Source organism: Chlamydotis macqueenii, chromosome 5 (assembly GCF_036417535.1).
Source record: "Chlamydotis macqueenii isolate bChlMac1 chromosome 5, bChlMac1.mat, whole genome shotgun sequence".
NCBI lineage: Eukaryota > Metazoa > Chordata > Aves > Otidiformes > Otididae > Chlamydotis > Chlamydotis macqueenii.
In genome coordinates, this window is record NC_141560.1 from 53,824,306 (window position 1) to 53,838,761 (window position 14,456).

At 50.2% G+C, this 14,456-nt stretch overlaps 1 protein-coding gene across 1 annotated transcript in view; it reads right to left on the reverse strand.

Moving 5' to 3' along the window:
* The window catches only part of LOC104481072 (uncharacterized), an 85,013-nt gene that overhangs the window by 4,806 nt on the left and 65,751 nt on the right, over positions 1 to 14,456 (reverse strand). Inside the window, exons 8-14 of the mRNA XM_086748980.1 lie at positions 12,882 to 12,989; positions 8,677 to 8,786; positions 7,669 to 7,717; positions 6,052 to 6,172; positions 5,021 to 5,115; positions 3,315 to 3,380; positions 661 to 760 (exon numbers count right to left, since the gene is read on the reverse strand). Coding sequence (XP_086605106.1) covers positions 661 to 760; positions 3,315 to 3,380; positions 5,021 to 5,115; positions 6,052 to 6,172; positions 7,669 to 7,717; positions 8,677 to 8,786; positions 12,882 to 12,989 — 649 coding nt within the window. The remainder of the gene's footprint in view (positions 1 to 660; positions 761 to 3,314; positions 3,381 to 5,020; positions 5,116 to 6,051; positions 6,173 to 7,668; positions 7,718 to 8,676; positions 8,787 to 12,881; positions 12,990 to 14,456) is intronic.

Here is a 14,456-nt window from a genome sequence, read left to right on the forward strand (position 1 = left end):
GATGCTTGAAGATGTATTTCTGGATAGCCTGTTCTTCATTCAACTGAAGGAAGAGCAGGGTGGCTGTTTCCAGAAGCCAACACCCGCAGTCCCACAAATCCCAGTGGCCCAAAGGTTCCTAGCATGCGGTATCAGCATTGCTCCTGTCCCAGATTAAAAGCCTAACAGGGCGACAAAGCAAGGCTGCTAGCTTATGGGAGCAGAGGGGTTCAAAGTCCCAAAGATCTTGAGGTAGAAACATCACTGCCTTAATGTCATGTAAGAAAATCTGGTTTAGGTCATTTTAGAAGTACACTAACAGAGTTACTTCTCCCTCTACAGCCTTTTCAGCTGAACTGCCACAGAGCTTTGCAGACATATGTGCTGCTGTCTGCATTACCCCTAAAAGTGTGTTGGTAAAAGATGTGGGGTACAGCACGCAGAAAGAAGCAGCTGGGAGCTTTTCAAGTGGGATTTCCTGTGTGCTGAGCACAGGATTTCAATCCTTGTGGCATCTCATTTCCTCCCCAGACCATCGTCACAGGACTGTGCCTTTTGGGGCCACCACAGGGCACTGAGCAGGCTGGCAGTGGCCAGCAAGGCCTTCCAAGTCAGTAGCACAAGGGTGGCCCAGCACGGTGCCACCTCTGCCATACGAGACACGCTCTGCTGGGACCTTACTTTTGTGCAGTTTGAGGATGGTGTAAGCCATGGCCGTCAGCACCCGCTCTCCTTCCAGGATGTAGATATCCCACAGCCGCAAGGTGAGGGTGAAGGGGGTCTGTTTCAAACACACAAACAAAAACCAGCTCATTAGCACTGTGTCGTAGTTCAGCCCCGATCGGACCAGACTACGCAGTCTCTCTCTCACTCCCCCCACCTTCTGAGAGAACAGGGAGAGAAAATATAAGGAAAACGGCTCGAGGTTTGAGATAAGGACAGGGAGAAATCCTTAAAGTTACCGTCACGGGCAAAACAGACTCGACTTGGGGAAAACTATTCATTTATTACTACAAACAGCAGGATAATGAGACAGAGAACAAGATAACCTCCATCCACCCCTCCCTCTTCCCAAGCTTAACATTATCTCTACTACCTTCCCCCCCCGAGCGGCACAGGGGGAAAGAGGGAATGGGGGTTGCAGTCAGTTCATCATATGTTGTTTTACGCCGCTGCTTCATGGTCGGGGGAAGAACTCCTCACATTCCTCCCCTGCTCCAGCGTGGGGTCCCTCCCACGGGCCACAGTCCTCTGTGGGACTGCTCCGGCGTGGGTCATCTCTTCCACGGGTGCAGTCTCTCCAGAACAGCTGTCCCAGCGGGCCCTCCACAGGCCACAGCTGCCTTCAGGCATCCACCTCCCCCGGTGCGGGGTCCTTCACGGGCTCCAAGTGGATCTCTGCTCCTCCGTGGACCTCCATGGGCTGCAGGGGGACAACCTGCTCCACCATGGTCGTCACCACAGGCTGCAGGGGAATCTTGGCCAGGAGCCGCATTACTCCTCCCCCTCCTTCTGAACTGACCTTGGTGTCTGCAGCCGTTCCTCACAACAGGCTGGTAGGTGTCTCTCAGGATCTTTTTTACATCTCATTCACTTCTCATCTCCTCTCCACTTCTTGCAGCCGGGCTGGACCGAGTCGGGCCCAGTCGGCTGCCTGGCGAGAGGCCAGAGGGTGAGGCCTGCAAGGCCCATGAGGCCTGCGCCTCCCCCTCTGCGCCTCTGCCCCCGCTCAGCTCCTTCACATCTTCTCTCCTCTCTCTCTTTTTTTTTCTGTTTTCCCCTTCTTAAATACGTTATCGCAGAGGCGTTATCACGGGACATTCTGCTACCAATCGGCTTGGCCTTGGCCAGCAGCAGGTCCGCCCTAGGCCCGGCCGAGTCCACTGAACAAAGGGGAGCGACTTCTAGCAGTTTCCTACAGAAGCTACCACCTTAAGCCCCCCCTTACTAACAAAACCACGACACACTGATTGATGGGATGATGATACAGAGGTTGGTGGCATCGCTACATCCCCTCGCACCAAAACACACAACAGGGAGAGGCACCGGCTGTCCAGGATCTATCTGTAACACACAACCTTATTTTATCCTCTTTGGTTTTGCCTTAAAGCTGACACTCTTGGCTGGCCACAGATGCAGAAAAAGGAGAAACCTTCCGCAGAGGCATGCTAACACACGAATTCCCCTACCCTGGAAGGAGCATCATCATCACCTTTCAGCCTTGCGAGTGCACAAAACCACTCCTGTATCCACCCAAACTGCCCAAACAGATGAAGGGTTATTTATGGGACTGGTCTGAAGGCCCAAACGTGCTTCATTAAGCATTGCAAAAATGACTCCTTTGGTGTCTAGGGAAGTGGTCTTCCTTATACACAGGGTTATTTCTGCCTGCTGGAAAAATCTGTGCAAGAGGTTTTCAGCTGGACCTGGACCCAATCTGACAAACAGGAGTGAATCGATATCTAAAATGATGTAGCAGCCCATCATCTCCCAGCAAAGACTTAAGGCATCTCACCAGCACAGAAATTAACCCTAGTCCTACTGTGACACTTAACTTCAAATCTAGGATGCTGTGCTTACTCCCCAGAGTTTGGCACGACTGGCTGTTGGCAGTTTTTTACCACGTTACTGCAGCTAAAGGCATTTTGCATTTTCCACAGCTTTCAGTGACAGACTGCAAAGCAGTGAGTACCCTCTCAGGGGAAGTCCGCTGTCTTACAGGAGACGGGGCAGCAGAAAATTGTGACTGGGGACACACAGATGTCCTAAACATTAGCAAGTCTGGGTCTTGCTTTCAGGTGTGCAAGCACAACGCTGGCCCTAAAAATAAAGTAGTCTTGGCTCAGGACTGGCAAATTAGCTCTGGACAAATCAGAGTAATTTTCTCACGCTTTCATGTGTCTCCAGTGCCCAGCCTGCTCCTTCGCCTGCAGCTGCTGCAGTGCTATTTGTTCACGTTTGTGCCTCCAGCTCTTCTCCTTCCTACGTTGTTTCCAGAGCCAAAGTGAGGTTAACTGCCTTTCCAGCAGTGCCAGTGGGCAAAAGAAAGATCTCTCCCAACTTTGAAGCCTATACTGCTACTGCTGAGCCATCTCCCAGCGACCGCCTTCTGATGAGGCAGCAGCAATTGGCTTGTCATCAGTGACACACAGTTATTTTTAGCTTTCCCTCATTAATATTTTTGCCTTATTAGAGTCTGCATAATATACCTAGGGTTAAACCATGACAAAAATATTAACACCACCTTCAAATGATGATACTTCATAAAAAAACCCACGCAGATTAACTAAGCAATGAAGCAGCAGAGCAGCAAACAACCCACAGAGCATCCTTACCCGGTCAATGAAACACTGCAGGAACCACTTGGTCGTGTAAATCCCCGTAGTCATCTGCTCCTTGTCCTAGAGGGAGAGAGCAAACAGAGACAGGCATTTCACCAGGCTGGCTGCTGGAGGTTCAAGCAACTCACAGGGCTTTTGGGGAGGTTGGTTTATTAATGCTGGGGTCTGGGTGCAAGATCTGGCTGTGGTTTATCTCCCAGCAAAGCCCCTGCTTTAAATACCAATGCTGAAGTCCTGCTTTGGCCCTTTGCCCAAGAAGGGCACCTGATCCTCAATATGGCCAGACTTTAGCCACAACTTTGGAGAGGGATTTCTAGGATAAGCTTTTATGGCCCAATATCTACTCCAGAGATTTACAAAAAACTTCCAGGAACCCAAACCTTGCAAACTACTATTTTTGTTTCCATAGCAACTCCCATGCAAGCCTCTCAGAGAACCACAAAAATTATTAACTCCAAGTATCCCACAGGTGAATCCAGACCTGCACAGTCAAGCCAGCTTTCCTAGCACTACCTCATTTGCAAGGTATGGCTTGCCAGGAATGCCTGACAGTCTAAGAAAAACTCTTAAAAACCTCATCAACATCACCCCGGTCTGTCACCTTCCACCCCTGTCTGGCACCCGGCGCAGCGCTCACACACAGCTCTGCTTTTTCTGGCACAGCTGATGGCGTGGCCCAGCCGGTGCTGGGATGCACAGTGCCCTGCACGTGCACAAAGCCAATGTGACCGCTGCTGCAAAGCCGGCAAAGTGATGAGGAAGAGGAAGAAGCCCATGAGATTAACGGCTGGCTGTGGTCTTTGCTTTTAGCTGCTGCTGGTCACCTGTAAGGCTGGGAGGGAAAAGCAGCTTTCAGAGAGTTATTCCCATCCTCCTCATCCAGGTTTCCCCACCCCGTGGCTAGAATTAAGTGAAAACCTGTCCTGGCTCTGTTTCACTTGGCTGGGGCTGGCTCGTTTGCAGCTCAAAGAAAGAGCTGTTGCAGATGACAGCAACACAAACAGCTTTTCCTGGAGCCGGGCCACCAAGCCCCTTGGGAGCATAAGAAATCTTCAGAAGTCTGGCCACCAAATACCAACTGTCTACAGCAAATGTAAGAGGGACAAAAAAGGGAGCAGGTGTTGAAAATAGTTGCCTAGACATTAGACTGCAGTCAATGTGTCCTGAAGATGCTCCTCCAGCCACCAGATGGGCTTGTACCATCTGCCAGAGAGAAAAACAACTGGATGTGCCCGAGCAACAAAACAGACAGCAAATCTTACACGTCTCCTGTCTTTAAACAGCAGCAAAGCTGTGAAATGCAAGCACTTGAGGCTAATAATTATTGAATTAAGACTCCAGACAGTTCAGCATCACCCTTCAGGTTTTGCAGCTGGTGTAAGAACACAGCCCAGCTTCGCTGCTGTACGCAACAGCTCCTGCTGCTGCAGGCTCTGCCAGCCTTCCTGCCTGGCTTTCCTAAGGAAGCCTTCAGATTTCAGCAGTCCCTACCCTAATGATGACCAGCAAGCAAATGATAACCATTCGCCTCAGCAAGATTCAGGTATCCCATTCAATAAGCGCTTGCCTCTCTGGGGATGAAGCAGTCCTACACGGTTAGAAATACGTTCAGTTGTGTGTCTGTTTGGCAGAACATCACATTAACTGCTTTAGCATTAAAGTGCAGTATTAGTACGGGGAGACTGATAGCAAAGCGATACCATGTGCTTCTTCAGTTTGGGAAACAGTTTGCTTAAAATCTGCTCGTGGTGAGCTTGAAATCTCTGCAGCTTCGGGAACCCAGGAATGAAAAAACCTTAATGAGAAAAGATGAGAGAAATAAAAATTAATCAGAAAAGCTCTGGTGCAGTCATGGGGGCAGCCTGATTTTCTAGGATCTCATCTCCTGCATTGCCTGTTGAAGTCGGCTGGACCACAGCACACCCAGCTGCCTCCCTTGGCACCCCTCCCAGAGCCTGCCCCTCACCCCGTCTACATGGGCGACAGCACCCTTAGCACCAACTGCTCCTTCTCACCCCAGCCCCGCAGAGCAGACTCGCTCACCTCCCCACCGCCTGCCCGCCAGAGACTTGGCTTGGCCAAGACCTCTCTGAATACACCTTGGTGCTCGGTTCAGAGAAAAGCGGATGATGTTTGAACACCACAAGCTCATGCAGCGCCCTGTCATCTAGCAGGACACACGTTTAAGACTGTCCGGAGTTATCAAGCCACAAGGCTTAGCCCTCAGCTCATATAATCACCCTCTATGCACAGATTACTGCTAACCACAAGTAAGATGAAAGGACCTTTAATGTGCTTGAAGTAAAATAATACAGCATATTTAGTGGAATTACGTCTTCATAAAAAGACAAGGGCACGTAGCTCGTGGCACACTAAAAACAGAGCGTTACAGGATGCTCTTGGATGTACTTCTGTGAGACTTCTTACAAAACTTGTAACCTTGAGTTAATTAATTGCCAAGGGCAAGGCACTCCGGAGGGAAGATAGCACCTCTGTGAAAGTGTTAATTACTGAACGCCAAAGCTCAGTGCTGATAAACCACAGTTTTCTCTGATGAACTTATCTGCCTCCAAGAGTGAAGTTCAGCTCCATAGACGGGTTGCATTGGCACATAATTAAGCCTCAACCACTTTAAACAACCCTGTGTAGAGAAACGAGGCTCCACCAACCAACCTAAACACCCTTCCCTCCCGTCACCAGAGCCCCCATCCTCATCCTGCCCCAGCCTTACCGTGCATGGCGTGCCGCTGGTTGGTCAGCAGCTGTGCCAGTGCCCAAAATGCATCCTCTTCATTCAAGTACATCAGGAGGATGGCTGCGATCTGGCTCATCCCTTGGCAGTAGCTGACTTCCTGCAAGAGCCAAGAGGGACACACACGTGCTGCCATGGTGCCAGACTCCACCGTGATGCTAAAGCTGCAGAAGCAGGTCAGGTTGCCTGTGCTTCCCTCTCCTCTGTTAAGGTCTGTCCTATTTCAAGGTCTTTATCATCTATGCCCAAATTCACAGCTCCTGTATGTCTACAGCATCTACTGTGCCACTGACTCCCATGTTACTGGTTTGGGTTGAAGATCATCTCGTCCAACCCCTCTGCCTTGGGCAGGGACATCTTGCACCAGATCAGGTTGCTCGAAGCCCCATCCGACCTGGCCTTGAACACTTCCAGTGACGGGGCATCCACAGCTTCTCTGGGCAACCTGTTCCAGTGTCTCACCACCCTCATTGTAAAAAATGCCTGCCCTATGTCCAGTCTAACCCTACCCTCTTTCAGTTCAAAACGGTTGCCCCTTGTCCTGACTCTACAGGCCCTGGTAAAAAGTGTTTCTGTCTTTCTTACAAGCCCTTTTTAGACACTGAAAGGCCACAATAAGGTCTTCCCAGAACCTTCTCTTCTCCGGACTCTCAGCCTTTCTTCACGGAAGAGGTGTTCTGGCCCATCTGGCCATTTTCGTGGCCCTCCTCTGGACCCACTCTAGAAGGTCCTCCAGCAGGAGGTGAGGGGCTTGCAGGCAATGCCCCCCACCACACCACTCCTCCCCACCAGTCCTGCTCAAGCCTGTAGGGCGAGGGACAGAAACCCCAACATAACAAGTGCTTGCAGCTACTTCAAGGAACAAGGGATGGGGATGATAAACAGCATGTGGCTCCGATACTGTTTCGGATTCCTTCAGCCACATGAGCACTGAAGTAGTCAAAGAATAATTAAATCTGGTACACATTTATCTGGTATGAGGGAAGGCAGGCCTTTGTTTCCTTGATTACGCCCCTGAGCATCTTCTGTGCCTTCTAGGATAATTGTCCCCTCGTGGAGATGGAGGCAGTAGGTTCAGCTGCTAATTTAGGCTTACTCTGCCCGTGCCCTTCAGCTAAAAATGACTGATTCACTGTAATAAATCAGTGTCTGCAACAAGGATGCCATTCAGTGTAAGACAAGAAGTCAGAAACATGACAGACCTTCAGCCAGCAGGCTAGTCTTGCTGGAAAGCCAAAGGGCAATCCCTTGTTCTTTGCTGACACTTGCCCGAACTGCATCTGCCAGATGTCATTTACCAGATGACAAAATGAACAAGAGAATGAAACAACTGTGCCAAGAGTCTTGTGCTGCCTGTGAGTCTTGCAGCTCTCTGTACAAACCAGTATTAGGACTTAAAAAACCGGAATTACCACTGGCTAGATATGTGTGTGGGCGTGTGTATGTGTATATATATATAAACACACACACATACACACAAACATACATGTATACACATATATAAATAAAGTTTAAAAAAATCTTTATATATATATATATACACACATATAAAAAGCACAACGCTATTCACTTTAACTGGACAAACTTACTACTTACGGTGTTATAAATCGAGTATGCTGACAGGACGTGGAAGAGTGCCTGTTGCCTGGGGAGAAAGAAGGATATTAAAACACCTGAGCGTCAGGTGTCCAGCTTTGTGCGCACACTGATGCACATGCACAGAGCACAAAGGCTCTGAAAACACCCAGCCAGCGGGTAGTTATGCCTTTTGCAAAGAGCAGGGCTCACGGAACCGGAAAGAACCTTGATGGGCACGTGGGAGGGGAACTCTTCCTTCAGGGGGTAGTTACCAGTGGCACTGAGGAGTGATGCTAAACCAGCCTGCTCCACCAGCAGGTCTCCTAGAGAGACAGGCACGTACCTACACGCGCTGCGTTCAACACACCCGCTCTCCAGGTTTGGAGTGGTGACAGGTTTTTAATAGACCTGCAACCACCCAGGCATTGAGTGTTACACATCCTGGGGGAAAGCACTGCCACCATCTTATTAGTAGGTTCCTCTCTCCCTTCCCTCCTTGCTAAAGGAGTCATCACCACATAGATATGCAGTGCAGGCTTCCTCGGAGACTGTACATCTGTGCAGGGCAGCCAGGTGTGACTCATCCGAGTGACAAAGCCGCTCTGTCAAACCTCTCCAACCCTGTCTGTTGTGGGGGCCGCATACGCCCCATCCCACTCAGCTCATGACAGACCCACCCCATTATCCCAGCCATCCCAAACCAAGTCCTCTGCAACTGCAACCCTAGCACCCTGGGGGATAAGGCACCTCAACAGGCTGATGCCTGGCTCAAGAACTGGGGCTGAACGTGGTCTATCACAGACCTATCCAAAGAGAGAGTCAGCAGCCCAACACCTGTGGGTTGTACCATGTGCTGATCGCCTGTGGAGCAGGTAGAGACGACTTTGCTCTCCTGTGAGCTGCTCTGAGCCAAGGGTCTGGTGGCCACCCCAAGCCAAGAGGCTACGGGCCACCCCATCCAGCTTATCCCATGCACACCCACCGGCACCCATGCCCATACAGCCACACGAAGGCTCCTGTACTCACTTCACTCCATAGCGATCCCGAAACATGATGTGGTTTCGGAAGGTGCGGTTAACGTCCAAATCTATCTGCTTGATTTCCGATGAAAAGCTCTTTGCTTGTTCTTTCATTTGCTGGAAGGGAGAGGGGCAGAGAAGAAGGAGGAGTCAGACACCATCTCAGCCCACACCTCTCTCCACACAGTGAGAAGACACGATTCCCACGGCAGGACTGGCAGCTTGTGAGCTGCACAGAGCTATCATGGAGTGACGTGGGGACACTGCTGTATTGCAGTGAGCAATGGTCTGCAGCCCAGAGGTGAATTCCCAGCCCCTCAGCTATGCTGCTGGCCCAGGAGAAGGGGACAACCCCATGCTCACACACCATGACAATGAGAGCTGACAACCCAGCCTTTGCCCATCTTCCAATGCAAGATACCAAATCTTCAGAATCTAAAACCATTACAATTAAATTAATCTCTGATGTCTTTTGATTTCTCTGCAGTACCTGGCCTGGCTGTCATAAAGCATCGAGACCTCTGTTGGCGCGTAAGGAACAATACACTTTTATAACCAACACACAGATGTAAACTCTGAGTCCCTCAGCTTTGCAGAGGCTCAGTCATAATAAAGTCCAAACTGTTACAATGGATTCTATGAAGTCATCTCCAACTACTACTTCCCCTGCAGCAGAGAAGCATCTTAGATTTAAAGAGTTTCCACTAGAAAAGCCATTCTGGGGTATTCCCTTGGACTAGTGCAAATTTTAAGGAACTGGTAGATCCAGAACAGAATCTAAACTCAAAACCAAGAACCCCCATGTTCCCCCCATGCTGGCTTATCATTTAAGGTAGCAGCACACAGACAAAGGACTAAAGTCCACTGCAAAAAAAGGAAATTCAAACCAAAGCTAAGCCCACCTCAACCAACTGTGCCCTCAGAGTCCCAAGCTCAAGGTGCTCCATGGACGAATCGCACTGCGGACCCATTCGTAACCCCCTGTTCAGCCCTGCGCATGCAGGCAGGGACCATTATGCTGTAGCCAAGCATCTCATCTCACAGCCTTTAGATACCACCGGTGATCACGCAATTGCCCTCCTCCTTTAATATCTCCAGGGTTAATTGCATTAATAAAACACATTCAGTGACTGTCTTCAGGCAGCCTGAGATCCATCAGCAGGTTAGGGGCAGTGGAGACGAGCAGCAAGCCCAGCTTGCCTGGAGCCCAGGGTCAGGACCCCTGGCTCACAGAGGAGACAGAAAATAGCACATCTGCACAGATACTTCATCATCTGCTCCAGCAGCTGCTGCCCTACAAACGCTTGTCAGCCTGATACACGGCGCCTCCAGGCTGCTGTTGACCTCCCAAGGTGGCCACATCAGCTCTGGGGAACATCTAAAGGTCATTAGCACCCAGATGTGTCCAAGTACAGCCAACGCTCAGGGCGGTCACAGCATCTCAGGAATATTTACTCCAAACTTGAAAGCAGCTGTATGGAGGAGCAACAGTGCAGGGGCTATTTTGAATTATTGCTTGCACAAGACAAGGGAGGATAAAAGTGGAATGATGATGTGATAACATCATCATTTTCCTGCTGAAAATCCTGTGCTCTCTGCATCCTGCGGCTCCTTGCCCTCTCTAAAGCAGGCAGACTACCTGAGACAAGATGACTATTCATACGCACTGGGTCACTTCAGTTCAAATTTCCCTGCGAAAGGCCCTCTTGTTTTCTGTGCCAGAACAACACAGAAATCTCCCAAAGACTGTCAAAATCCCTACTTTGTGTTTTTTTTTTAAATCACTGCACTTGAATAGCAGTAGGTTGCACAGCACTGTCGCCTCCATGCACCCAGGAGGCTTTATTAATTCTGCAGACGGTAAAGAAGAAGCACAGAATAGCTTGTTCTCCTTTTTTCCCTTGTTTGAGTAATGTGGGGGCTCCACAAATGCTCTGCCGAGCTCATTAGCATTGTGAGCCCCGCAAGCCAGCAGCAGAGCAGAGCTGGAGGTCCCATACCAGAGACCTCTTACAAAGCAGCAAGTAAAAGCCAGGATGACTCTGCTCTGCCCCATGGCAGGAGAGTACATTTCTCCTGCCACCTTCTCAGGTCTCCTCAGGCTCTCTTGGTTGTGGCTCTAAGACCCCAGGGAAGCAGAGCATCACGCCCACGTTGAAACTAAATGTGTCATTTCCCATAGTAGCCTCTGGGCTCCTGCAGCATCAGGGACAACTGAGCAATCATGGCCTTGAGGAAGACTTGGAGACTTGCATGGAGAGGACTTGGAGGACAGCTGGGATAAGACAAAGCACTACAGAACCAACTGGACCAGGCTTTTTAATTGCATCACTCCAGAGGCAGCACGGGAGCAAGGTAGCCCACTTGGCTGGAAAGGCATCTCCTCCGTCAGCCTGAGTGCAGGGGACAACATGCAAACTCAAGGCACGTGCAAAGCTTTTGTGCCACGGTTCATGCCCCAGGGAGAAATGGGGTGGCCTTGGGACCAGCCCCTCCAGGACACAGGGCTGGGGCTGAGGCTTAGTCCCTTCTTGAAAGCAAAACCCCTCATCCAGGGCCTGCGCTGAGCTGGAGGAAATTAGGAGAGAGGTAATTACTGGCAGCAGGTGGCACCAAAGAGGAGGACGATTAAGAGGAGCTTGTGGGGGGTTTGCATCCAGCAAAGCCTATTAGCCCTGAAGCTCCTGTTTATCGCAGGCCCCGCTGGAGCACAGATAAACTCCTTGCGACTTTCATTTGTTTGGATTGCTTCCCTGCCTGCACAGCACAGCTTCGAGGGAGGGAGCGTGAAAAGAATCTGCGTGCCGGGAGAGCGTCGTTATCCCTGCCTATTGCCGTGAGCCCAGCCTGCCTTCCCTAAGCCCCTGCGCGTGACTCCATCCCAGCGGCACCTTGCTACTAACATCTACGCTTGACTAACTATAATGAGCATTAGCATCATCCTGCTTAACAGGCAGGGCTTTTAGAAACACCTGCTGGAAGCAGCACTCCATCTCCCGCCTCCGAAACATAACTGTCTCCACGCCACCCTGATCCCCCCGCCCCGGGGAATGTGATGCGAGCTAAATTGTAACACAAGTTTGGAAAATAACTTAATTATTAATGAAGGGCTTCCACATGCTGCCTATGGGAGGCAGTGCAAAGGAGCTGAGATACCTGAAATAAAAACCAAAAATACAGCAAGCCCCATTTCTCAGGTTCTTGTTCAATGCACGCGACAGAAATTGCTTATTTTATACCAAGGAATCCAAGCCTGCAGCATGCAGAGAAACTAAGTGATTTTTAATAGAAAAATGATTTTAATTTGATTTTTAATAGTGGCTTTTAATAGAAACTTTCAAGACAGTTATAAAAAGATTGAAGACAGAAGGAAAAAGAAGCCACTTCAATCCAAGCGCTTCCAATGCTGCCAGTCAACTTCCAGCTGCACTTCTAAGTTGCAAGCCAGGACTTCACGCTCTGAAATCCCCTCCAAGCTTGCAAGACCTGCCCTCACCCGACCCTTAATTGGGTTTCTCAACTAATAAACTACTGTCAGCTGGTTTAAGGCTTCTGACCTTGCTGTGCATTTCAAATTGCCCCGAGTGAAACTTTCAAGCTCACGGAGAGCTTTGGGGTACCCTCATCCAGCACCTACCCGCTATAGGGTACTTCTGGCTACTCGGCATCGCTCCATGGAGCTCAGGGAACTGAGAGTGGTGCCTCTGCTAAGCTTCCCCTCCTTTTCCCTGCATCTTTCCTTAAGGATGCAGTAACACCGACAGCATCTTTGCTCTCAGCTTCCCATGGAATAAATGGAAGCAGCACATGAGGGAAAGCAGCTGGCTAACATGCCAAAAGGCCCCAGCCTAATATACACACACGGATAAAGAGTTTATCCCCTTTGCATTTTCAGTCCCCGCTAATTTTAAGCCTTTCCTTCCCAGAGGTCACAGCAGTTCACAGATGGGATCAGGCCCTACCACCAGCACATGTTGTAGGGCACTTGGCACGCCGCTACCCCGCGAGGGAGGATGCAAGGGCTGGGTGTCCCCCATGCCCCTTAAAGCATCCCCATAGGAACCCCCATTTCCCTCCTGCCCGTGCAGGTGGAGGTGGAGATGGAGATGTCTGCATCTGCCACAGGTCTGACTTGCCTCAGCTGGTGAAGCCCCACCAAAATAGCCTCCCCATCACCTTGCTGCCATTGTCTTTGCCAGGAAGAGCTCGTACCTCATATTTTCCTTCGTTCTCCTTCTTCATCTTCTCGACATCCAGCAGAAGTGACCAGACCTGGCCTCGCACCTGAAGCGGGATCCCTTTGTACACTCGCCGGCACATCTGCGGGGAGGGAAACGTGTGCAAAGTTAGCTGGTGGCAGAATAGATTTGCTCCACGGTTTGCTGCTGTAGACCACCAGCTGTCTGAGTGGACATCCCAACCAATCACTTCCTCTGCCTGCGCTGGCGCAGAGAGGGCATCTCCAATCTGATGGATGAGCTGAGTACCTGCATCCATCGAAGACACCTACTCAGTCAAAACCGAGCCACAACTCATGCTTTTAACCTTACTGGAAGAGCTGGACATGGACCATCCCCTTTATAGGCAGAGACAGCTCAGGTGCTTCACAGTGGTCGTGTTCTGTCCAGCCTGTCCTTGGACTCCTCTCCAAAGACCAAATGCAGCACCCTTGGCTTTGAAGCCTTTGATCTGACCTGGCATGGCTGTTCTCACCTGGGTCCTCAGGGACCAGAAGAAAAATACATTTCCCCTTGGAGAAGAGAGCCCTTACCATGAGAGCCATGGGGATGTGTCCACAGCAACTCTCATGGTTTGACAAATGGCAAAGGAGACTGTGGGCTACACCAAGGGCTTTCATCTGAACATGCAGTACACTCCTCAAGCAAGGCGGGGGACTGGGGCCAAATGTGCATGTGCCCCTCCTCCTGCCTCCATGTGTTCACTTATCTCACAGATGCCTATTCCCTTTTTTTCTTGTTATAAAACCGTCTCTCTCTAAAGAGACCATTAAATTTCAATGGAAAACAGAAGAAAGAGCTTTTTTTTTCCATCCCTGACTACTCCCATTAAAAGAAAAAGCTTCATAAAAAAGAAAAAAAGGCTAATTTCTGAATATTTTCCACCCTTTCATTCATCCCACCTGTGAAATGCCTTGCAGCTGCACTACAAAGCCAACTGCAGCACTCCTCAACGTTCCTGAGGACCCTGGGATATGCTGAAGGACCTACTGCACGTGTCCAAGCTCCAGCCATGGAGATTTATGTTGAGACATGGCGATCCCTTGGGACCGGGCAACTCCTCGGCAGGGGACAGAGGTGCCAGATTCCTGGTCATGGGAATCAGCTCGGGGCTGAGCAGGGCAGTGCCCAACCAGGCAATCAACTGAAGCTACTGGCACTGCCTGGTACAAATGCATCTGACCTCTTCAAAATTCCTCTTCTCCTTCCATAGGGCGTTCTGCTTCACGCCTTTCAGGCTGATGCAAGAGAAGGGCTGCAATTCATAAGGAAGCATCAAGATCCCAGCAGAAGGTTTTCCGGACGTGCTCCTATCATGTTGCCTTTGCATCTCTTACACCAAGCTGAACATCTGCTCCTGTTACCTTCCCTTTCTGACCCATCTCACATCATCAGCTTTTTCACTTCTAGCTTGACTTTTTAATGCCAGCCTATGCACAAAGACCATAACCATGGCACTGCGTTGTCAACCCAGCTGAGCTCGCAGCCTCCGAGAGCACAGACCCATGCACAGATGCATGCTCCTTGTTTCGTTATCGCCTGCATGGCA